The sequence below is a fragment of the Tachysurus vachellii genome, chromosome 8, assembly GCF_030014155.1.
Source record: "Tachysurus vachellii isolate PV-2020 chromosome 8, HZAU_Pvac_v1, whole genome shotgun sequence".
In the NCBI taxonomy this organism is placed as follows: Eukaryota; Metazoa; Chordata; class Actinopteri; order Siluriformes; family Bagridae; genus Tachysurus; species Tachysurus vachellii.
The window spans coordinates 15,576,270-15,600,600 of record NC_083467.1 but is presented as its reverse complement, the minus strand read 5'-3'; the positions used below and the strand labels follow the sequence as shown (position 1 = coordinate 15,600,600).

Below are 24,331 nucleotides of genomic sequence, written 5' to 3'. Positions count from 1 at the left end.
CCCTCTGCCCTGCAGAGTTTGAACATTTTCCCCAACTGTCGACTCAGTGGATTCCAGCTAATCAGCTAATTATCAAGCTCTTCATGAGTCGGGTGGCAGTGAGAAAAACTTAAAAACTCAGCAGGCCAATATGTCTTCAGGACTGGATTTAAGAATCATGTGAATGCAACACCCAAGCATGTTTTTTTCCTTCTTGGGTGACTGACTGTGGGATTTTTCATTTTTTAAACATTATTAGTGAATTGGAGGAAGGCTCAAACCATTGATGTTTTGAAAGCACAATGTGTATCTTCTACACTTTACATTCAACAATTGTGGATATTTTATTTAGACCAAAATGTTATAAATATTTGCAAGAAACCTATTCATTGCTCATTGCTTATTCTAAGAAGCCGGTTTTATTTATTTATTTGGTGCTTCTGTTTGCTGCATTAAATCTAGCTTTAATTAAATAGTTACTAAATTTCTCTAGGTTAAGACAGTGAATACCGTTATTAGAACTGAATCCATTTTTTTTATATCCTTTAAACGGCTACGTTTGATCACTTAATCACAACATTAAAATCATTTGATGTAATTATAGAACAGAGTTCTCAATCTGTTCCCAAGGTGCTCTGCATTATTGTATAGTTGTTGGATTAAATCCATACATTTTGTAATCTCAAATTAGAAATGCAGTGTTTTTTTTTTTTGCATCTTTTTGAAAACCTCCTAGCAAAGCAGTGTGCTCAGTCTCTAGTTACTGTCTGAACCTGGTCTCACGCGTTGTTACTGTGTCTATGTGGGCTCTCCAGTTTCCTCCCTTTGCAGAAACAAAACTGTTTTAAATTGCCCCTTCTGTGAAATGGTTGTCTGATGCCCTGTGACACACATCCTATTTATCCACTGTGACTAAGATAGAATGGTTACCAAAAAGAAGGAATGATCCCAAATATGACATTTTCAGTTTGACATCTCTTGAGCATTGGCTGATAGCAGTTACTGAGCTGATGCAGACTTTCTCACAACTCAAACAAATACAGTGCACAAGTATCTTATGTTAGGGTTTGTCCATGATTTGTGTTATATCAGTCTAGGTAATATATTTTCACTGAATAAAAAAGGAAAAAAAAAAACAATCTAAACCTATAAAAGCTCAGAAAAAATTGAGATGACATCCTAAATGGTTTATCTATTGTATCTTTTACACATATTTATTACCTGAATAAACCAGACAACTTTAAAGAAGGATCGAGGTACAAAAACGAACTGCGATGACTTTTTAGAGTCCAGTTTTTGTACTTTTTTATTCACCTTTTAAGGTAAAAATTTTTAGATAAATAAAAAAACACTACAAATATGCTTGATGGCATCACCACAGTGACAAGAAATGGTATCATTTAGTAGTTTCTTTTGAGCTCCAATGTTTTGTAATAATACTGACCATAATTACAAAAAACCTAATATCCCAATGAATAATAACATTTAGAAGCCTGCACATCAACACAGCCATGTTAACATTTTACTGTGTTTGTGATTAACACATCAGATTACTGAACATTAAGAAAATATCTTTTATTTATTTATTTAAATAATAAATGTAACCTTCCCCTTGCACTGATTTGGTAGTAGGGTAAAGAAGAAATGCAGGAGCAAATGTCTAACACTGGGAGATAATGAAACAATGGCATGTTTTGCATGTTTTATTTACGGGACGTGATGTAAGAGATGTTTAGGGTGTTACGTAGATGGTCAGCTTTTTCCGTCAGTGTATGTGTGTGTGTGTGTGTGTGTGTGTGTGTGTGTGTGTGTGAGTGAGTTGCACATGAACATCGCCATAGTGTCTCACCGCTGCACACGGGTGACTAGTGACGCTTGTGATTTTCACCTCATTCTCTCAACCAGACGCAGTGCAGAGCAGCGTGAAGGTTTGTGTCCGAAATCCAAAAACAAACAAACAAACAAACAAACAAACAAAAAAGCAGTAGGAATATTCTGATTAGGATCTTTTTTATCTCATAGTTTCCCTGGAGTATGGTGTGAGAAAGATTCGTAATTGTTCTCGACCATTTTTTTGTTTGCTTTGTCGTTCCCAAAAGTAGCTTTGATGAGTGTCCAAAGTAAGTGGAAGTGCTGGAAGTTTGGAGGAGGGGACGCCATCTTGGTCCCGGCTCTCCACGTCCCCAACACCACGGCTGCTTTATCAGCAACACGGCGCGACTCTGCTTGAGGCCAAGCAAGGTATCGTGCACGTATATTATTCTTACATGTCTGCTCTTTTGTTTTTGGGTGCTGTTTTGTTTGTGCGCGCTTCCTGCGGTTTAAAATCCCGTCCTGAATCGAGGCCACGGTCGGTCGGTCGGTCGGCGCTCGCTAGGCTTATCAACGCTCGGTTAGCCTGTTAGCATGCTAGCGTGCTACTGTAGTACAGTGCGGGGCTATAAGGTGTCTGTTTTGGGGGAGAAGTAACAACCATCAACACGCTAGCTCTGGGTCTGAGCACTATTTAGTTGTCAGTCTTCTTCGGTGGCTGAATGGTTGCACTTGGGTTAAAACAGAGCCTAGAATAGACGATATTCTGTGTAGTTTTGCCTTTTTTTTTTTTTTTTGGAACAAGTGCGAGTTCATACATAACACTGATATTGCAGATAGTTTGTATGCTAGCAAAGATGTTTGTAAGGTCAGATCTTTAGACATGATGGAGGACCTGAGCTTGTTTGGTGGAGACTTTTCCTCCCAAGTCTCCTGTGTAACTTTTAATAAGCGCTTAATCGACTTTAATGCAATGATCATTCTCACAGGTTACAGGCTCATATCCTCGTTTGCCCTTTTTTTTTATTGTATGCATGTTCTGTAGACACACTCCAGCTCATGCAGACATACAGGGTGTTGCTTTGCACACAACAATTGCACATAAACCCCTGATCTAGTTCTCCAGCACAGTGATCCTGATGATCCTGCACACTTCAGGGTGTCATTTTAATAACACTTGTTGTTTGCTATCCAGAACTGACTCATTTTTCAACTTGTGCCATGTTGACCTGAGCGTGTGAGGCTCTCAATAGGATCAATTGCTTTGCACAAGTGTTTTTCTCCATAAATGGCCTTTAACACTGTGATGACAAGACCACTGTTATACAGTTGAGTTATTTTCCTGTCTTAAATAATGACCACATTTCACTCTGTAACTTCTCTGAAGACCTACAATGGATTTGAATCCTTTTTTGTAGGATCTGAGCTGCTTCTATTCTTCAGGGATGTTGGTGAAGTTCTTGCATCTGTAAGGAGTTCATCATCTACTTTTTCTAGTGCTCACGGTTTGATAAACCTTTTGGCTGGATGACAAACCAAAACTGATTATATTATTCAACAAGAACTGTTATAGAGTGATTAATCTTATTGAGTTTTTCACAGGCATGAGGAAATAGGCCAGTTATCAGCTGGTCTGTTTCACAGAACTGACCTTTAATTTGTTGCGAAATAGTGAGCAAAGACACAAGAGACTGGTATTTTTAATTTTCAAAGTCTGAGTGTGCCATAAACAGGTGGACACCCCGCTCTGCTGAAGTGCATAGAGAGCTAAAATGACATCCACTGCATTCTAAGGGTTCAACCGCTTCTCTGTGCAGGGGCTTCAAATTGTTGCCTGTGTGTGTGTGTGTGTGAGAGAGAGCACTGAAAACCTATGCAGAATGTCAAGGAAATGATGCCTCCTAACCAGATGGGGGTGGGGGAAATTACTATTCCTGTACTCCTCTCTTCACTTACCGTGTGTTGCACTTTTTCCCCCTTCACTGTTTTTAGGAAAGCAATAAATTGTAAATGCCTTATTGACCTCACCAAGCTGCATCTTTTTTTTTTTTTTTTTTTGTACCAATAACTTTTTCCTAATCACAGATTGTTTTGAGAGGCGGCTGAATAATTTATCAATCTTGAAGCATGCTCTCCGTGCTGCATTGTTCCACCGTGAGCAGGCTCGCCACCTCCTCTGCTATTTCTGCCATTAACTCTGATACCAACTCTGTATGCCATCTTCAACCTGTTTGTCCTCCAGCCTGATAACACGGCTGATCTTTGCACTGCCATTTTGTGTCAGGCTCAGTGTGTTTGGGGCATCCATGTTGGCTCCTCACACTCGAGAGAGTGTGTGGGCTAAGGGTGGATTAAAGGAGCACTGCCAACCACACACTGTAGTGGCAGTTAGAGCACAGCAGAGTTATGGAGATGTGTCTGAGCTCAGCGGGCCAGCCATTTCCATCACTCATAACATGCAGATAAATAATTCATTTCATCTGCCCTTATTTCTGTTCATTTCTTGTTTTGAAGCTTGTATCAAAACACAGATAAATTAGCTGTTTAGGTAGTTGCAATGGTCATACTACCTGATTTCTAACTTCATTAGTCCACCGTTAAATTCTCTATTTATATTAAGAACGCGTGCTAATTTCACAGCTAATATTGTGTGAATAATTTCAAAATTAAGATTTACACATATGCATAGGCCCAAATTTCACGCTTGTATAGAAATTCAGGTTTTGCAGAATGATTAAACTGTATTTAATGTCAGTACATTTTATTAGCATAAATTAATGTTCTGTGCTCCTATTTGCAGCCAAGACAGTGATTTGAACACCCATGCTCTTCATATTTATCGCTTGCATGTTTATTAGATTTTTGTCTTGCTTTTACATATATAAATCTTTTTTCTGTTACATAAATGAATTATATAGGAACAGTACGTGATACCTGAACAGTTACACCACAAACCATGAAGAAGCAGTGACTAGAACAAATGTTATTGAAGTGTATGGCTCGTATAAAAAGGGCCAGGTTACTCCAATTTCTTGATGTATGTAGTATAAAAGTCTGATTTGGGTGGTCAGGATGATTAAACCATTTCTGTACTATTTCTGTACTAATTAGTTATTCACAGTAGTTTAATGACCTCAAGTTGTAAATTTTATGTAGTATTTAAGTTTTGATGTAATGTGTGATTTCTGAACATATTAAACAAAGCCATGTTCTGAAAACAAAACAAAATATACATTTTGGTTTATTTATGTATTTTGGGACATTTATTTATTTATTTTTGCTTTATTTATTTATTTTTAAGGCATCATGAGCCTAGGCTTGCAGTATGGATTGTGGATTTCTGTTCCAGCAAACACAAAAAAGGAAAGGTTTCAATTTGCTGATGCTTTGAACTCTTTAACTAGTACCGCCTCAGTGTTTTGTGCTCGTGTTGACGCACTTGCAGCAGGTTTGTTTATTTTTTCTTTTGCCACACTCCCCTCTGAAAATGCTGTATGGTTTGCTTAAATGTGGATCTGATAGAAAAACAATCCACACATGTCCGTGTTGCTTGATTCGCACAAGTTAAACGACCTAAGAGATGCAAAAATGCGTCAGTTTCTCAATTATTTTGTGGTCTTGACTGTTTTCCTTTTCAAAGAATGTAAGTTATCAATATTGGTTAAACTTTACTTACAATTCAGTTGTGAATCCACAGTCCTGTTGCTGAATCCTCTGCCTGAAGATTGTTGCTGGTTAAGTACTACATGCATCTTATAGATTATTGAACATGGAGAATATCACATCATGTACCAATACAGAGCTTTACAAACCTGAACTCCGTCTGTACTGCTTAGATGCTTCCAAATAAGACATTATTGGAAAACACGTCAAGTGGTTATTGTGTGTTTTCAAAATGAAGCCTTGTGTCATTTTGCAGGATGTTATTTACTGAACTACATCATGTGTGTTACATGACATTTCTCAGGTTACCCTGTGCTCTGGTCTGAAATATCCTCTGGCTGCTTCTCCAGTAACTCTGCATGCTATAAGCTATAGCTTACTTTATCAGTAGTACACAGAAACACAACACACAAAGATATATTGTGGCCCTAATTTAACAACCCTAAACATTTTTGTAAAATTTCTGTTGAATTGTTTAGATAATTGGGGATTTGTCATTTGTGTTTCTCTAACATGACCGACCACATCATTCTTCATTTAGGATCATGACTGATGATTTACTGAACGTTGTTGTGCCTGAACACGTGAAGAGGTCTTCCAGTTTAGTCAATATCTCATGTTGACTGTCATGTAGAAACATCATATAGCACAGTATGTTCATCTATACCTTAAGAATTACGACCACTATACAGGGTCATCCCTCATACCACCCACTGCTATGTTGTTGCTGTACACTGACATCTTTAACAGCATAGAGTAGGGTATATACAGAGCAGCACATCTATTTTACCCTCTTTCTCCATAAATGAGCCATGCTGGCATCCATCTTGGCTGTCTTAGTTCTTTCTCTACTACCTGATCCTGTGTGTCTCAGGGGTATTTCTTTCTCTCTCTCTCTCTCTCGCTCTCTCTCTCTCTCTCCCCCCCCTTTTTTTTTTGCCTTCTCTGCCCCTTGTCTTCCCCTACTTTCCTATTCTGAATGCAAAGAGAGCTAGCCATGTGTGTATGTGTGTGTCTAATAACGTTTCTGTTCTGGGTGTGTGTGTCTGTGAGACAGGACTGCGCATTAAGCTGCTGAATGTACAGAGCTTAAATGCTTTATGGGAACAATCTACAGTAGAGCCAAATGAAGTTAAAGACTAAATAGGGCTTAATGAAGCTGCTTGCTAAGTAATACACAAGCAGAGGAGTGTTTGTAATTATATTCTCTCTTCTATCTGTACACTCAGACCACAACTTTAACTGTGTGAGTTCTTACTTTTGCTTTGCCGACTGGTCTCCCTGTATATCTTAGATACACCCTCAATCCTCCAGAACTCGGTCAGTACTCAACCTTGCAAATTGCAACTTTATAAATTCAGCCAATTTTGATTCCCGAGGCCTCACTAAGTATTTATTAAAAAGCTAATAAGACCTCCAGGACAACCTGTAGAAAAAATTTTGATTTATAAAGAACTGAATTTGAGTGTTTTACAGTAGTCCCTGTAACGAAGACCTGCATGAGATCTGGGTGAAAATTACTCCTCTCTTGTTTTCTGATCTCTGTTGATGTTCACAATATAACTGGACTTAAATTGGGACTCGGTTCTCTTTCTGGACATTTCTCAATTGGAGCACTGAACTATGTGAACCACGATACTCAATTGTTCATTTATATCTTCGGCGTCTACTTTTATCCGCAAAGGGCTGAAATGCTGCTGGTTTTTATTGCAACCAAACCATACACACATTTATGCTTTCTGCATCAAACCTGCAGTACTGCCAGCTTTTTGCAGGTAGGTTTGGTCACCACTGCTTTACATGATGATTATTTGTCTATAAAAAAAAAGAGAGAGACAGAGAGAGAGAGAGAGAGCAAAGCCAAAACTGAAGTGAAACCTCAAACATCTAGAGAAAAAGGCAAAATAATATTGTATAAGTCTAATACAAGGTTCTCTGAATAAGTTGCTACTATACAGCAGTAATGTATTAGATGAGTGCATTAATATAGACATGTTAATAGACATGTTCCGAGTTCCGAGAATTCAACAGCACCGTGGACAGTTGTCAGTTTGTTTTACATCTTTGATATCGCTTAGTTAATCGGCTAAAATTAGGTAGGTGTACATTAGCTTTTGCATAAAATCACAAGCTTCTTAGTTGTTACAGTTGACTGTTTTGTTGCATCCTGTATTGTCAGGATAATTCATTCATTTATGCATAAATTCATAATTTTTTTAAAAATATATATTTAGCACTATTTACAATAGAGTAGTCATATTCCTTATTCAATGATGTATACATGTTGAGGCTTAAAATGTACAATGTTTTCAAAGCCTTTTATTACACTCCTCTATCTGGAACTTTCTAGCTGTTCATTGTCCTTCAGTAAAGTTTATGATGTCTTATTGATTCTTTACAATATTAAGTCGTCAGATCTATCATTATCCTCTGATTCTCAGAGTGGTGAGAGTGGTTTGTTTTTAGTAGCCTATTTCTTCTGTGCTCTAAAGCCAGAGGAGTCGAGGGGGACACATCCCTGTGGAGAGCAGCTCTACTGAGGATACGTTAGTAGCTGATTCTCTTTTGTTCCTTGGTAGTCTTGTTGAGGTGAGGACAGAAGGAATCGTGTTTTTATCATCTTTATGTTTTTTTAAGGCTAGCCACAGACTGGAATAATGATGGGCTTCATGTGTCATACAGAACATGTGAGGATGTGACCATTTTTCATTTATAGTGCATGATGCACAGTTGCTGCAAAGTGCATTAGTGACCGAAGAAGGAAATAAAAGGACGTGACCTTCAACAGTCAAAGGGATGGAAATGAGTATTAGATTTATTGATGTGCATGACCGTCTGATTTGAGTCGCATTTAGTTTTGCCTAGAATTCATCTGTTTTGACCCTGCTGGTGCTGTGTGTGTGCGGGGAGTCAGTGCATGTTGTGGCACTGGCCCTATGTAATGTTGCACTAACCTGCTGCAATTGCTATAGAGCTGTGATGGCGGCTCATTAGAGAGATACAGTGGAAGCAGAAAAGACCCTGAGGAGAGCACCAGTTCTCTGTAGCCTGGAGGATCCTCACAGCTACAGCCAGGCCTCTGTGCCTAGGGGCTGGTTGAGCCCACATTTACAACAGGACTGATAAGGAGAAATGTGAATTTTGAAAGAGTGGAACAATCCTGCAAAGCAAGAGAAGGAGAAAGTGTGTGCAGTGTTATTTCTGTTCAAATGTCATTTGTAATGTGCTTGTGTTTCAGCTTGTTGAGCAGTGCCAGTGCAGGAAGACTCTTGCACCATGCTACAAGTCTGTTTCCAATATGCATATTTATAGACTCTCGAGCAATCTCAGTTGGCCTCACAAACCCAAGCCTCATGACAGTTTTAAGTTGATTTAGGTTAGGCTTTGTCTTGCCAGTTACAGTGGTACACATTTTAATGTCTTTGCCTCAGTGGTTTACCACATCCTTGAATCTCACTATTTGCTACAGCGTCGATGTCGTTTTCCCGGTCCCCAGTGCCTGGTACTATAAATCGGTTCTTATAGGTGTACATGTAGATATTAGCGTTTGTGTATCCATAGTAAAGATGCTGTGTTATGAGTATCATTTTTTTTTCACCGTTATGCTTGATTAATGCCTGCTGTGATCTCTTGGGGCCAGTTCCTCTGTTTTTACTGGTTTGGTGCAGTCAAGCAGTCCCTGTGCTCCCGGCACTTGTGAGGTGTTTGTATATGCACAATGCCCTCCAGAATTATTGGCAACCTTAATAAACATGCACAAAAATCCGTTTATACATTTTATAGTAGTATGTTCTATTAAAAATGCACCAAAATGATTTATAACCGTAACAAATATTATAAATAGATGCAAACAAATTGTCTTTATTGAAAAACATTTTATTTGCTGTCAGTCAACAGGAAGTCTGTTGTTGCCTTTAATCATTTCCTGATTCCCTGAGGGGGAAAATATGCAGTGGCACATATGTAAAATCCCATGCCATCCATTAACATAATCACGATTAAAAGCGTTCAGCACAAACGAGATACATGGTTGTTGACCTGCAAAGATCAGGTTTTGGATATGAAAATACGCAGTTAAAAAGTTTTACATGTCTGAAACTGTATGAGGGGAAAGAGAGGCATGGGAGGAAAAGATAATCAAGATCAGTTGTAGATTAATTAGCCTAGATGTTTTTTTTTGCTTTTTTTTTTTTTTTTTTTTTTGCTTTTCATAACTTTTGGCAAGAATTAAGAGATCATTTCTCAAATTGCAGCAGCTGAATAACCATTAGACCATTACTGTGTATTGCAACAGCTACAGTATATATGGTTGAAATGACAATAAAAGCTTCTTGACTTGACTCTTGAGAACAACAGCTTGTGTTTTGTGGCCAGAAGAGAGAGATATTGTATGGGTATTGTGTCTTATAGCCAGATGAGTCCAAAGTCAAACATTTTGGTCAGTGTTAAATATAGAAGGGACCCTAGATGTGCTGGTGGTGTTTTTTGACTGGTAGATCCCGGGCCATTGTGACGCTCGATTGCATCATTAATTCTGCTAAATACCAGGATATTTCAGCCCCAAAACTCATGCCCATAGCTAGTGCTTTCAAAAGGATGGGGAGCCAAACATACTAATAAGAATCCTTATAATAAATGTTTGAAAATCAGTGGTCTGATTTAATGCGTGACCCCCAGCTTCACAAACCAAAAAATGTAAAAATGTTCTGCATTCAACAAGATTTCTCTACATGTGTCAACAACCTATTTAGCATTACAAGAAGATACTCGATGCTGTTATTTTCTCTAGGGCATGTGTCACAAAATGTTCATTGTAAGGGAGCAGAATACTTTGAAACTAGTGTTGTTGACCACAAGAAATACTTTTTGGATTTGAAATTATAATTCTTATTATATTGACATATACAGTATATGTGTCCATGAATGTTTGGGCTTGATGTGTGCCTTCTTGCATGTGTAGTTTATATACACACACACACACACACACACACACATACATATCTGTTTTGTGTTTGGGTGTGTAACCTGGGGATTTGCATTCAGGAGGAAATTGTGTTTTTTCACAGCTTTAGATCATATAGGTATCCTTTATATATTTGATTTAAATATACATTTGAGAGAATTGTTAATGTCTGCATGTGCAACAAGGAAACATTTTAGTATAGCCGTGTAGGAAAATTGGCCTGTACAACAGCCTGCTTCCAGCATGTATATTTTTAGACTCGCTGGCAAAAATGCCAACTAGCACATTTCAGGAAATCCAGGAAGTCTGCTTCCTTGTGGTAGATAGTTAGCCACCCATGACAGCACACCTGATGTTCTTACTGATGCTATAAAGGAAGGTTTTTAAATGATATAAAACATTATACTGTAGTATTTTAGTACCAGAGATGAAAAATGTAAATAATTAAGCTGCCTTGAAATTGGTCACCTTTTTAATGGTCAGTTGTATGAAGCTTGTTATTGAAATATGAGTGAATATTTATCGTTGCTTGTTTTCTCAGGTGCTATGGATGAGCTGCAAAGTCTAGATCCACGCCGACAGGAGCTCCTGGAGGCCCGTTTTATAGGAGGCATCAGCGGCAGCACAGGCAGTACTGGCAGCACCAGTGGAGGAACCAAGGTGAGTAGCATCATGACCTACAGTCCAAGCTTTTTATCTCTCTCTTTATATAAACTGAAGTAAAATGGCTGCAGTTTTACCCACACGTCCGTCCCCTCTTGTCTCCAAGTGGAATAATTTGGAAGAGAATAGGCAATGAGGGGAAAATGTCTCCAGTTGTTAAAGGAATTATAAGGAGGTTATTTGATCCAGTGAAAGCTTCCTCATTTTGTGACATCCCTGCTCTCTGTCATTAGACTCGATCTGCCTGCCTCATGCTGTTCTGCAGGAGTGTCATTAATTTGTAATCAGCACCTGCTGTATTTAGGCAAGGTGTTAAGTCGCTTTTTCAGTCTCAGTCAGTTTACTGCTTTGTGTCAATATGTGCAAATCTATGTATGAGTTATGCCATCTTCATGTTCCAGGCCTTAACAAACAACGAATGTTCGAATCATAGCTTTGGCAGTCTGGGATCTTCCAGCGATAAGGAGTCAGAGGTACGTACTCTCACGTTTCTGACCAACATCCACATTTTACTGGTTTAACATGTTTTAAATCTGCACAACTAGCAGTTGCTCTCTCAAGACTTTAATAGAAGCTCCCAACATCTTCAACTGGCTAGTGATAAGCAGTGAATTTACACTGTGACCGTTGTTACTGTAGGCTTTTTTGGGTAAGAATGGACCTGGATGTTTCAAACAGGCCTGTCGAATTCACATGCCTGGGCCATATCTGCATATTTGTGAGCTCTTGAAGAAGCTATTATGTGTGTGTGTGTGTTATATATTAATTAATTAATTAATAAGTTTATTTATTTATTTAAAAACATAAATGTAAGCCTTTCCTTAAATCTGACAGTGGTTGAGTGAGTTTACAAAATGTAGTTCCACACACACACTCAGGTTTTTTTAACCAGCCTAACTGCAGGAGCTTGGTGAGATGCACGTAAGATGTGAGCTCATACTCCCTGTAGATAATGAAATAGTTAAATAGTTATAATACATCATGATTCTGCATGTAGCTTCTTAGTGATTATTCGTATGGATAAACGTGTGTGTGTGTATGTGTATATATATATATATATATATATATATATATATATATATATATATATATATATATATATATATATATATATATATATATATATATACGGTTTATTCTTTTTCTGTTACTTTTTTGAGTGCAAAATACAGCTGGCCAAATGACATCTGTCCCTGAGCCTAAGGCTACACTGACACTGTTGGATATTGGGGCTCTAGTTTCCTTTCTAATAATTGTGTGTGATCTCGTGCTGTGTGGTGGTGTGGGTAGAATGTGTGTGATGGGGATTGGAGGGACAGTTGCTATACGCATAATGCGACTTGTGCTCTAGGACTACAACTGATCCATCATGAACATATTGGGTAGTTGTGTTCTATGGGTTGATTTACATTTTAAAGGTTCTTTTCTAAAGATATCTACACCTCAAGTTTGGCACCTGTTATTTAAGGTTGTAAATGATTTTAACTGGTAAGTAGCTGCTTTTTATCTCTGTTTACTTCCAAAACCTAGGCAGTGCTAAGCACCCGTTTTCCAACATACCCAGACAGACATTAAAAACATTGTCTGCAGCCCTCCCCCTCCTGCCCCCTGCCTAGCACACCTGCTTGTGCCATAAATCACACACAGAGTGAGAGAGAGAGAGAACGATTGGTAGAGAGAAGAGAGATAGTGTTGGAGTGAGGGATGGCCAAGGTGGTAATTGGTAATGCAGGAGGGAGCAGAGGGAGTGTGTATGTATGGAGCACAGAGGAAAAGTGAAGGGAAAAAGGAAGCCAGCAACCAAAACGGTGACGCGGATTAAAATGGAGAGGGCCAGAAAACTGAAGGAGACGTGCATAAAGCCCCTGTCTAGTCCTGTGGTGGCTTGAGCTGCTGATTGTGCACAGATGCCAGGCACACAGATGCCCCCATACGTCAGCACGCTCTCTAATGATGCAGCAGATACACTCTCAATCACCACACACACCTGTCACAAACACTCCCACAGACACAGAGCAACCATCAGTGCTAATGCTGTGCCTAATAATGCTGCACAGAGATGTGAATGCACAAATAAAGAACTACAAATGCTGCAGTTCAAACACAAAAGCATCCATATTGACTAACAAAATAAATATTGCAGTCTACATCACACTTGGCAGAAACCTCTAACCAAAATCTGCCACACCATGCTGCAGACTCTGTTGCGTTTATGCACAAATCTAGACACTTGCATGGTACAAAATGTCTGTCACTAGCTTCAGATTAGTGTGTGTATGTATGCTTGTGTGTATGTATGTATGTATGTACTGCAGAAAGAAAAAGATCCCATCATATACTGTATCATAACTTTGCATGTGCTTTTATAAGATGTGTAGATTCTTGTTTTCTTCTATTTCAAACTTAATTGTATTTATTATATCTTTATAATTTATTGATTTCCATTAACATGTTTTAATGGTATGTTTTGAGTAGATGTCTTTCCACAATCACTTGTACTGCTTTTCAACTTTTCTATCCTAATGATGAGCAGAAAGAATGAGCTCTCCCATTTCAGCACATCTTTTTAGAGGAAAAGGTTAATGATGTACGAAATAGGTAATAAGCCATACAGGATTAAATTATGACCCAACCACAAGAAAGCTATTGGTGTCAGCATTTTGCTCATTTAAAATGGGTTGTATGTATATACAAAAACTTAGATCAGTGTGCGCTCTTTGAATAGCAATTAATATACACTTTTAATTTATAGCTTTTACACCTTAATTTTCCAAAATGTTTATTGATTGTTCTTTTATGATCATGCTTCATTATGCAGTGATATGCATTTTATATTTATTTTTTGTAATTATTTTGCACTTTATCAGAGTTTTCTTGTCAGTAAGTTCTTTATTCTGTTTTTATTTCCATAAGTTTTATTTTTTTTTATTATTCTATTTATTCATTTTTGCTTGTTTTTATGGCTCTGAGCTGCTGCCCACTGTGACCCAAAAATGCCAGCAGGGAGTGTGTGGCGCATCGATAACCAGCCCGCCTTGCTCATTAAGACCACTGTGACATTCTGTCACTGTCACTAAAGGCTAATTATAAACAGAGGCTTTGGTCATGTAGTTTGTTACAATGAACCTGTTTTTCTTTAACATCTTACTTCTCTCTTCTCTTTCTTTTACTCTTTTGCCCACTCTCTCGCTCTCTCTCTCTCTCTCTCTCTCTCTCTCTCTCGCTCTTTCTTTCTCTCTCTCTCTCTCTCTTGCTCACTCTCTGACTCTCCTTTTTTCTCTCTCTCTCTCTCTTACCTGCTTGTCCCCCCACCCCGTTTCTCTCCAGGGTTCTGACGTAAAACGAGGCAGTTCTCCTGCATATTCAGTAAGTCAGTCTTTTTTCCCCCTCTTTTTATGGTGCATTTTCTGCTTTCTCTCTTGCTCTGCTTTTACTGCAGGTCTACATTGTTGAGTCTCAGCTAGATAATAAACAAGTATATTATGTTTTCATTATTTTCAGATCAGTAGTCTGTTACAAAGCCCTAAATAGATTAGCGATTAATCAGCAGGTTCATATTGATAAACTGCAGCAGCACTCAAAAAGAAATTGGCACCCAATTTGAAATTTTAATAAATATTATTACTATTATTTTTATTTATTTTTTTTGTTTTGTTTTGTTTGGGGGCTGCAAATATTTTTCAGGCTGAGGCAGAGTGAGCTCCTTGGTGATCAGAATGCAAAGATGTACTGGCAGCTAGCCACTCTTTGTCTCTGCTGAGTAGGATGTCTGCATTTGTCTCTATTCTTCTGTATGCAGCAGGGTGTAACAATTCATCAGTACACATATCCACATGTATAGTGTTATGAATGTAACACATAATGCATCATTAACCTGTGTCTGTTCTTAATTATGAGATTCAGTGTAGTGTTGTAAAATGGGCCTTTATTAAGATGCTTGTTTTATCCCGTGTGTTTGTCCGCGGTTCGGTTCACATCTCATAGAAAATCATTATATTCGGTATCATGAGACATTTAGTAGTAGGCCATTGCAACTTGTATGTCACTGTGACATAATGTCAGTGCTGGTGGTTCAGAGAGACAAGTCAGTCTACAGGAAAGAATCAGGAGAATTGTACATGTACACATGCTAATCTTCAGGCTCGTTTTTAAAATGTGAAATAAAAAGTTGCAAAGATTGAGAACCGGTGAGTATTTTGAGTGTGAACCTGGAACGGCATTATTTCTGGTCAGTGCTGTTCTGGGTGCACCACATCTCTGGATGATTTTCCCTGATGCTCTTCCATCGATGAGTATATTAATGTTGAAAGTGCAATCATTGTCTTGATGTGATTTGTTTTTGAAAAACTTTACGTACACTATATTAGACAGATCTTTTTGTTCACGAAGTTAAAAATGAGACTGAAGAGAATAATATTTGGGTGTGTGCGCAAGTGCTTTGTCTTTCCGCATGCTTTATTACATTGACGTCTAAGCGCTTCACTGTAAAATTGCTGATTAACAGTCTGTATAAAGGGAACAAACTCTCTATGAACAAGTCTGTTAATATCAGAAAACACAGTCACTGAGTAATCTTGAGTTATCATCTGACCAGACCTGCTTCTAGGTTTTGGAGATGCATCGGGTCACTGTAGTGTTGAAAAGATTGCTCTAGCATAGTCACATATTCAACAACAGATTTGTTAAACAAATAACAAAATTTCACACATTATTTGCTCTTTTATTATCTGCTTTGAGGACCGAAAAAGGAAAATGAGCAAACCTAAAAATACCACCCTCATCCACAATCTCACCAGACAGAAAGAAAACTGCAACTACGTCAACTACATGTAACGTGGTAGTGCTCTTATTCATATATGCATTGACTCTTTCTTTTTGTCCTGTAGACGCCTGAAAAGAAACATTCAGAGTCATCAAGAGGTAGAAAAAGGAAAGCAGAGATTCAGTCAGAGAGTAGCCAAGGTAAAGCCCTTTTTTTTTTTTGGCTTGCTGGCCTTTTTTTTATTTCTTTTTCTTTTTTGCCAAGGTATAAGTATTTGTTGTTTTTTTTACATATTTATAGTTTCAGTGATTTCCTGACCATGCTTTTTTCCTCTTGTTGCTTAGGGAAATCCATCGTTCGGGGAACTAAAATTAGTGACTATTTTGATGTAAGTGATGTATTCATCATTCGCTGATTGGAACTGAATGACATGCCATTATGTGAATAGGACAATATGAATCTAAAATGAAAATGGGTGGATATGTCTGTCACTCTTTTAACTGGAACTGATTAAAAAGAAATCAGCTTAAGTTGTCTGTCATTTTTAGTCTTTTTCCATTTTTTCTTTCTTTTGAAGAAAACATTGTGATTGAGTGCAGACAAATACTGTAGAACTCGCCATAATAAGCCTGTCCTGGCACAGGCTGATGTTGAAATTAACAGAGGTCACGTCCTTTCTTTCCTGCCTCTCTCTTTCTTTTGCTTTCTCTGTGACTTGCTGTAGATACAGGGTGGTAATGGGTCCAGTCCTGTTCGAGGGCTGCCACCAGTTATTCGCTCTCCCCAGAACTCACATTCCCATTCTGCACCTGGATCCAATGTATGTACACACACACACACACACACACACACACACACAGACTATTTCTGCTTTTTGTCTTTTTAACACTATTTTGTTTGTGGTTCTGCAACTCAGATCAGGCAAAACAGTTCCTCACCCACCAGTCTGACTTTTGGGGACCACATGATGCATCCTAAACAGTTAGCAGTAAAGAGTGTTCAGGTTGGAATACAAACTATTCACTGTACTTAAGATCATTTTCAGATTTTTTTTCTTTCAGTTTGTAGTAAATTAGCTGAACTTTTGTTTTGTGACTGTTTGGGGTTTTCCAATCTCTCAGACTGAGCTAACCTTGTTGAAGCTGGCTGCTCTGGAGAGCAATAAGAACCTAGACCTGGAGAAAAAGGAGGGGAGGATAGATGACTTGTTACGGGTGAGTAGAACACACAGACTGCACACTCTGCTATGTTGTTTCCCCATCTTCTCTGAGATTTTTCTTCTTATTCTGTTATATCGAAATTATTTCTTTTTTCCTCTTTAATCAGGCAAATTGTGATCTCAGGAGACAAATAGATGAGCAACAGAAACTACTTGAAAAGTACAAGGAACGCTTAAATAAATGCATCAGCATGAGCAAGAAGCTCCTTATTGAAAAGGTCAGAAGAAGCATTTTTCCAGGTTCTAAAATTTACCTTCGAAATGCTTGAGTTTAAATTTCAAATTGCTCCTATCGGAAATTCACATGCATTGCATTACAATACTTAACTGTTGATTTATTGGTTTTATACAAACTGGTGTCTCTGCCTTAACATATTGTCAGTGTGATAATAAATGCACTGTATGTGATGTTTAGAGCACACAGGAGAAACAGGCATGTAGGGAGAAGAGTATGCAGGATCGTCTGCGCTTGGGACACTTCACCACCGTTAGACACGGGGCCTCATTTACTGAGCAATGGACAGACGGATATGCTTTCCAGAACCTCATCAAGTAAAGGCCTCCTAAAAAATCCCCAATTAATGTTTTTAAGATGTATGCAAATATATCAGAATAATATTTTATTGATGCTCTTGCTATTTTCTAACTGCTTGAATGTTTTGTTGCATAGTAGGTTATTTGGTAACCTTATATATTTTCATCTAGATGTACTTTACTTTGAGTCTCTGTGATATTTAAATGCTTGTGTTTGTCCTGCAGGCAGCAAGAGTCTATAAATCAACAGAGGGAAGATATAGAAAGACAACGGAAGTTATTAGCCAAGAGGAAACCTCCTTCAACCAGTAACTCCCAAAGCCCCAGCACCAACTCTGAGCAAAAACAGCGCAAAACCAAGGCTGTTAACGGGGCTGAGACTGACCCTTTCCTTAAACCCAGCTTGCCTCAGTTGTGAGTGGTTTTCTGCTGCAGTACATTATTTGCCTAAGACTCATATGTGTCACATAGAAACACATTTATTTATAATGATTGCTATGTTGTTGTTCCCCCCCCCCCCAAACATTTTAACAATCCAAGATGTTTCTCTACCTCTGTGTGTGTTCAGATTAACTATAGCCGAGTATCATGAGCAAGAGGAAATCTTCAAGCTACGTCTTGGCCATCTCAAAAAGGTCAATAGCTGTATTAATTCTTCAGTTCTTTAATAGAAAATTCAAGTCCTCTGACTGAACATGAATATGCAATGTCAGTTTATTCATCTGAATTAAATTGAAAGAATTAAGAGCCATTTCTTATTGTGCTGAGTTCACAGTGTGTCTGAGTGATTGAATGATGCAGTTTGTGAATGTTCTTTAGGAGGAGGCAGAGATCCAAGCCGAGTTGGAACGCTTGGAGAGAGTGAGGAATCTTCACATCCGAGAGCTGAAGAGAATAAACAACGAGGACAGCTCCCAGTGAGTACCGTCACCATGGTGTCACTGTACTGCTTCCTGTAGCGCTGTCATTATTTATGCCTCAGTGCACTGCCTGACTTTTTTGATGCACCTTTTCAGTTTTATTGAATTTCTATTACTTTTATTGAAGGAAAATTGCAGATTTTATGCTTACGCTACCAAGGCGTTCAATCTCCACTAAGTTCAATACCAGAATATTTTAGGGGTCCAGCTTAACATTATATAGCTATGTGTTAAATGCTTTTCATATGATAAGCTATCCACAAGTAACCGGAATAGGCTACTGTCCACAAGATTAGTACAGCTCTCCGTAAACTTCCTCAGGATTTATTTTATAGCATATAAGGGCATCTGTCCTTAAATAAATATAATGAATGCAAACCTTCCTTTGCATTATCAGGTTCAAGGACCATCCAACTCTGAATGAACGGTATTTGTTATTGCATCTGCTTGGAAGAGGGGGCTTCAGTGAAGTGTACAAGGTATTCATTACCTACAGAATTGTCAACCTGAATAGATAAATCTGAGTCTATTTTTTTATATATCTGTAAAGTTGATGTCAGATTTATAAAGCAAGTTTCATTTGTAGTATTCTGTGGTGTCTTTAAGGCTTTTGACCTGATTGAACAACGTTATGCAGCTGTGAAAATCCATCAACTCAACAAAAACTGGAGAGAGGAGAAGAAGGAGAACTATCACAAGTAATGCTTAAATGACCCCATTCTTGTTTTATGCCATCTTAAAGTGATAGTACCAGCATGAAATGGTTTATAGCAGTGTGTATTCAGACTGTCTGACATTAATTGTGCTATAATTATAATAAAGGATGAAAGTAAAGCATTCAGTAGTATAGTAATCATGACATTGTTTGTTATTATGTGTAATTCTATGGAATTGTTCATTGGATGCATAATTACTAAAATAATTGGTGGAACTGGTGGTCATAAGCTGGTGGAATTGGTAGATGAGGGGTCGGTATCTGTCTGCTCTGTAATATCTGTGATTCAGGCACTAAGATGGGTACTAAGGTATTTCAGTCTGATTGTTATTCTGTTCTGTGCTGTAAATGTCTGGAAATCAAGTCACTTTCACCTGAGTCTGACTGCCTGCCTGGGGCTGAACCTCTGTTGCCCATGGTAACCTCTCTCACCCTCTCTGTCTTCTACATTCTCTCTGTCTCTGTCTCTCCTCCCATATGTAGACATGCCTGTAGAGAGTACAGAATACACAAGCAGCTGGATCATCCACGAATAGTGAAACTTTATGATTACTTCTCACTGGACACAGACACGTGAGTATGACTAAGGCAGCCAGACTGAGTCCTATTGGTGACATGGGTTAGTTACATGCCAGTCAGTATTGTGGAGGTACTTAGGGTTTAGGAGACATGATCAGGGTGGCATTTTCATATAATGTAGAACATTCTGAGATGGTATATATACTGTATATGCTGACCTAACTCGCCGATTTCTCTCTAGTCTGTAAAACTAGCTGCCTCACCTCATTTCCACATAATATTCTTCTTATAGCATTAGACTTTTTGACTTCAACAAACATTTATTGATTTCCCAAAATTGGTGCCTAATCTTGAACCGCAGTAAACTTTTCACTACATAAGGACTGACATAGTACTTGGCTGCAGTCTTACTATTAATGCAAACAAATCCTCATTAAACCATTCCTCACTTTTCTCTCAGCTTGTGCATAATCCTGGTTATATGATATTTCTTTAATGTTTATAGATGTTTAAGGATTTCATTTGTTGTCTTTAGATTAGCTCTCTGGTTTTATTTAGTGCAGAAAGCTTGTTTTAGTGCAAACTGCAAAGACCAAGGTATAGTTATTGTTATTATTTATGTTTTTATTTCTTTGTAGGTTTTGTACAGTTCTGGAATACTGTGAAGGAAATGATTTGGACTTCTACTTGAAACAGCACAAGCTGATGTCTGAAAAAGAAGCTCGTTCAATTGTTATGCAGATTGTTAATGCACTACGGTACCTGAATGAGATTAAACCACCTATAATACACTATGACCTTAAACCAGGTATCCGACATGCACACAGACTCACTGTTTAACAAAGCACTACTAACAACCAATTCCAAAATCTTTATTGCAAGTATATTCTTTTTATTTTAGGGAATATACTACTAGTGGATGGAACTGCGTGTGGAGAAATAAAAATCACAGACTTTGGTTTGTCTAAAATAATGGACGATGACAACTATGGAGTGGATGGGATGGACCTCACATCACAAGGGGCAGGCACTTACTGGTAGGGGATCCAAAGGAACCTGCTACAGCTTGTTACAGTAATCATTGTCTTTGTACAACAGATGTGTATAACGTATATAATGTGTTTAGAGATTTGTCATGGTGTTATGTTTAAGGTACTTGCCCCCCGAGTGTTTTGTTGTGGGTAAGGAACCTCCAAAGATCTCCAACAAGGTGGATGTGTGGTCTGTGGGAGTTATTTTTTTCCAGTGTCTTTACGGACGGAAGGTAAGAAGACTGAATGAACTGGCTGTAATTTAGTGAATGTTTTTATTCAGTTGTCAAATGGGTCAGACCTTTTCAGTATCTTTCTGAATGTAGAACTTGCTAAGTTATAAGAATAGTAATAGTACAATGATCTCTGTGTTTCAGCCTTTTGGTCATAACCAGTCCCAGCAGGATATCCTGCAGGAGAACACTATTCTCAAAGCTACTGAGGTGCAGTTCCCAGTCAAGCCGGTGGCCAGCAACGAGGCCAAGGTCAGTGAGTGTTACACTGGTACATCATCATGGACGATCATGGATGTGCCACAAAAATCTAAACTGCACTTGAACGATACGTCTCTTGTCGACCGCTGCCTCAATGATGTTTCGTTTTTACTGTATGTTCAAATAGACACAGAAATGCAGTCTGTTAATGTGTTTAAAGGTTAAACCATTGTATCCTTTATTGTCTTTGTCAAACCATCCTCCTTGTCCATCGAACAAATTCAAAAGCAATGGCACAAGTATATCAGAGTTTGGGTCAAATGTGATTTATATTAAAATACATGTTGCTAATTATTAAAAATCTGTTTAGAACCAATCGAAATATAGTATTACCCATTGCATTGTCATAATTTTTTGAGTAGCTAATTGCCATGCTATGTGAACAGCTTGTACAGTAGTTAATTTAGGATTCAAATAATTATACAAAGCAACTGAAGCAATTTAAGAAATGCAGATTTTATGCTGACATTTCCATTTCACTTCACTTGATAATCATCTGACTAGCCTAGATTTTGGGATGCATCTAATGTTTATTACTTAATATATAATTCTTTTACTAGAGCCATGTCACAAGGATGCCCTCTAGTGTTAACTTCTGTTTGTTATTCATCTGCACATGCAGCAGCTACAGAGTATATGTATATTTTAACAGGTGCTTTTCTATGCATATGTTTGTTCGTCAGGCGTTTATCCGACGCTGTCTTGCATATAGGAAGGAGGACCGGTTTGATGTGCAGCAGCTGGGTAGCGATTCATACCTGCAGCCTCATATGAGACGGTCCAGTTCCTCTGGCAACCTGTCTTCAAGTCCAGCTCCATCAAGTGTCATCTACTGACAATCTGCACTGACTTACTGACTGAACATTGTGCTGGCCCATCCCTGCTCTCCCTGCTGCAGGAACTGGACTTGAGCCAAAGCAGGCACGGATCAAGTATGTCCTCAGATTGTGGACCCTGAGATCGACAGGTGAATCTGGGGTTTGGATTTGGGCAGTTTTACCAACCTGAAGTGTGGTAGGAAAAGAACAAACTTTCATTCAGAAAGAGAGTGTTGCATAAACGTTATTGAAGCATAATGTCAAAAATTCTATACAGCACTGTTCCTTCTAATGAACTTGAAATGTGATGATTTTTTTTATTTGTGGCAGTTGCTTTGAAGGATATCAACCATGAATAAAAGAATGCAATCTCTCCCAGGTAAAAAGATTGCAGTTATAAAATGCTAAGGTGCTTACTTGCATACAGTAAGTCTCCTAAAGTTTCAATATAAACTTGGCAGCGATATTTGGGGGAGTGTTAGCTGTTTTCTGTACACTTAGCTACAAGAATGTAATTAGCATTTGTTGTGACATGTAGTGTCACAATAGGTCCAGGCAGAATACTAATTTTGAATGCAAATAACCAAATGTAGACAAATGACAATGTACAGAATCCCTATGCAGGATAAAAATAAAGAATCCCTTCTAGAAAGTAAATGTATATTTGCTGTACAGGACCATACTTGCAGACATTAAATTTCAACAGATTAATTTTTTTTTGCCATTTTTGTTCCTGTAAATCTGGTTTCCTGAAGTGTTTGTTGCTTTTATGTTGCCTTTTAAAAATGGCTGTATTGAACTACTTTGGGTACAAAGTGTACAGTTCTGTTGACATTTCAAATGGTAATAAATGCCAAGTAATTATTTGTTGCCTCAAAGTTTATATTGTTCTTGAAATTAGTATCCAGAAAATTAATTTTCTTGCTGAGGTTTGATGCCACCTGATGGCATTTTATACACTCAGACTAGAGAAGACATCCTATATTTTTTGTATATACAGTTGCTTGACCAGTGTGTATCAAATGGAGTTAAATTTTAAAATCTTTAGATGGGAGATAGCAGGTCATAACAGAAGAAAAATGATCAGAGATTTAAAAAAAAAATTACATGATGACCAGAGGTTGGGGCGGGTACGACACTCTTCCATAAGAGTGTTTTTAGCCGTAAGAGTGTTTAGATGACTTTAGTGGTCAGCTATTCCTTCCTGTTACACTGAGATATAAATGAGGTAGCAAGCTAAATGCCATTAGACATTCATCAACATGGGGAACAGTATAGCATATACAAATGAAACTGTTGACTGAAAAATGCAGCCATACTTGTAATGAGCAGATGGTGAGTAGGATGGTTAGAGAGGAAAAAATTCCTCCATGGATCGCACTTTCGGATTTGCAGATGGCAACATTTTAGGGTCATCAAGTCTCTGAATGTACAGTTAAGCGGCACCTCAGTGTCACCAAACTATTTGGAAGGTGTGCCAAGACAAAGCATTTTCTTCCATCTAGCTACAAATGTAGTGCTAGAAATGCTCTGAGCATACTGCAACATCGACTAGAGCAAGAATCTATGTCAAGATGAGACCAAAAAAAAAAAGAGTTTTTCATAACGATCACTAAAGGAGTGTTCGTTAAAGGAGTGAAATAGCAGAATGTAACAGAAAAGACCATGATCACTTTGGAACAAGATTCCATGAAGTACCCTGAAATTATAAATGAAGGTCAGGTAATTATAGGTCAGAAATTATAAATGAAGGCCTCAGACAGGACAATAATCTAAACTATTCAGTACACACCAAGCCACACACGAATGGTTCAACAACCACAGAATCTTTTGACATTGTCATCCCAGTCAGTCCTTTGACCTAAACACCAATTAATACCTGTTGGTTGTGATGAACAGGAAATAAGAGATTCTGCAACAGAGAACATGACGTCCTGTAATTCAGGATCAGTGTTATGTTTAGTACAGAATGTTTTTATTTATATATATATACATATATACACACACACACACTAACTTAATTTACTTAACATTAAGTTTTTCTGCCAGTCTATACAGTGCCAGTAATTCTGGCACTGACTGAATGTTGTCTGCTTTAAGTGACACGTGGTTTATAGAAGACTCTTGGTGTTCACAGATATTTTATTGTGCTTGTTTCTTTTGCACATTTGGTCTTTTTTGTATTAGTGATGATCTCAGAGTGTCACTGCAAAGTGACGTCCAATTTTGCAAGAAATGA

The 24,331-nt window shown here is 38.1% G+C and overlaps 1 protein-coding gene across 4 annotated transcripts; it reads left to right on the top strand.

Annotated features, from left to right (window-relative positions):
* Positions 1 to 1,753: 1,753 nt before the first annotated feature.
* On the top strand, positions 1,754 to 22,956 carry tlk1a (tousled-like kinase 1a). 4 transcript variants are annotated; one of them, XM_060876514.1, is made up of 23 exons: positions 1,754 to 1,907; positions 2,082 to 2,220; positions 10,959 to 11,077; positions 11,482 to 11,553; positions 14,408 to 14,446; positions 15,967 to 16,042; positions 16,187 to 16,230; positions 16,573 to 16,662; positions 16,759 to 16,845; positions 16,964 to 17,056; positions 17,169 to 17,279; positions 17,477 to 17,613; positions 17,821 to 18,009; positions 18,164 to 18,230; positions 18,415 to 18,512; positions 18,913 to 18,994; positions 19,122 to 19,213; positions 19,714 to 19,803; positions 20,388 to 20,557; positions 20,651 to 20,786; positions 20,902 to 21,013; positions 21,158 to 21,265; positions 21,958 to 22,956. In XM_060876514.1, exons 3-23 carry the CDS (start codon positions 10,964 to 10,966, stop codon positions 22,108 to 22,110), a joined length of 2,160 nt encoding a protein of 719 aa, XP_060732497.1. In that variant the 5' UTR covers positions 1,754 to 1,907; positions 2,082 to 2,220; positions 10,959 to 10,963; the 3' UTR covers positions 22,111 to 22,956. The 4 variants fall into 4 exon arrangements, with proteins under 4 accessions (XP_060732497.1, XP_060732496.1, XP_060732499.1 ...); XM_060876513.1 differs by having other exon boundaries at positions 16,567 to 16,662; XM_060876516.1 differs by lacking the exon at positions 14,408 to 14,446.
* Positions 22,957 to 24,331: the final 1,375 nt, after the last annotated feature.

Coding starts and splice junctions, on each gene's coding strand:
- tlk1a (XM_060876513.1), top strand. CDS start 10,964: ATGGATGAGCTGCAAAGTCTAGATCCACGCCGACAGGAGCTCCTGGAG. Junction 11,554..14,407: donor CCAGCGATAAGGAGTCAGAG/GTACGTACTCTC, acceptor GTTTCTCTCCAG/GGTTCTGACGTAAAACGAGG. Junction 21,014..21,157: donor AGTGTCTTTACGGACGGAAG/GTAAGAAGACTG, acceptor TCTGTGTTTCAG/CCTTTTGGTCATAACCAGTC.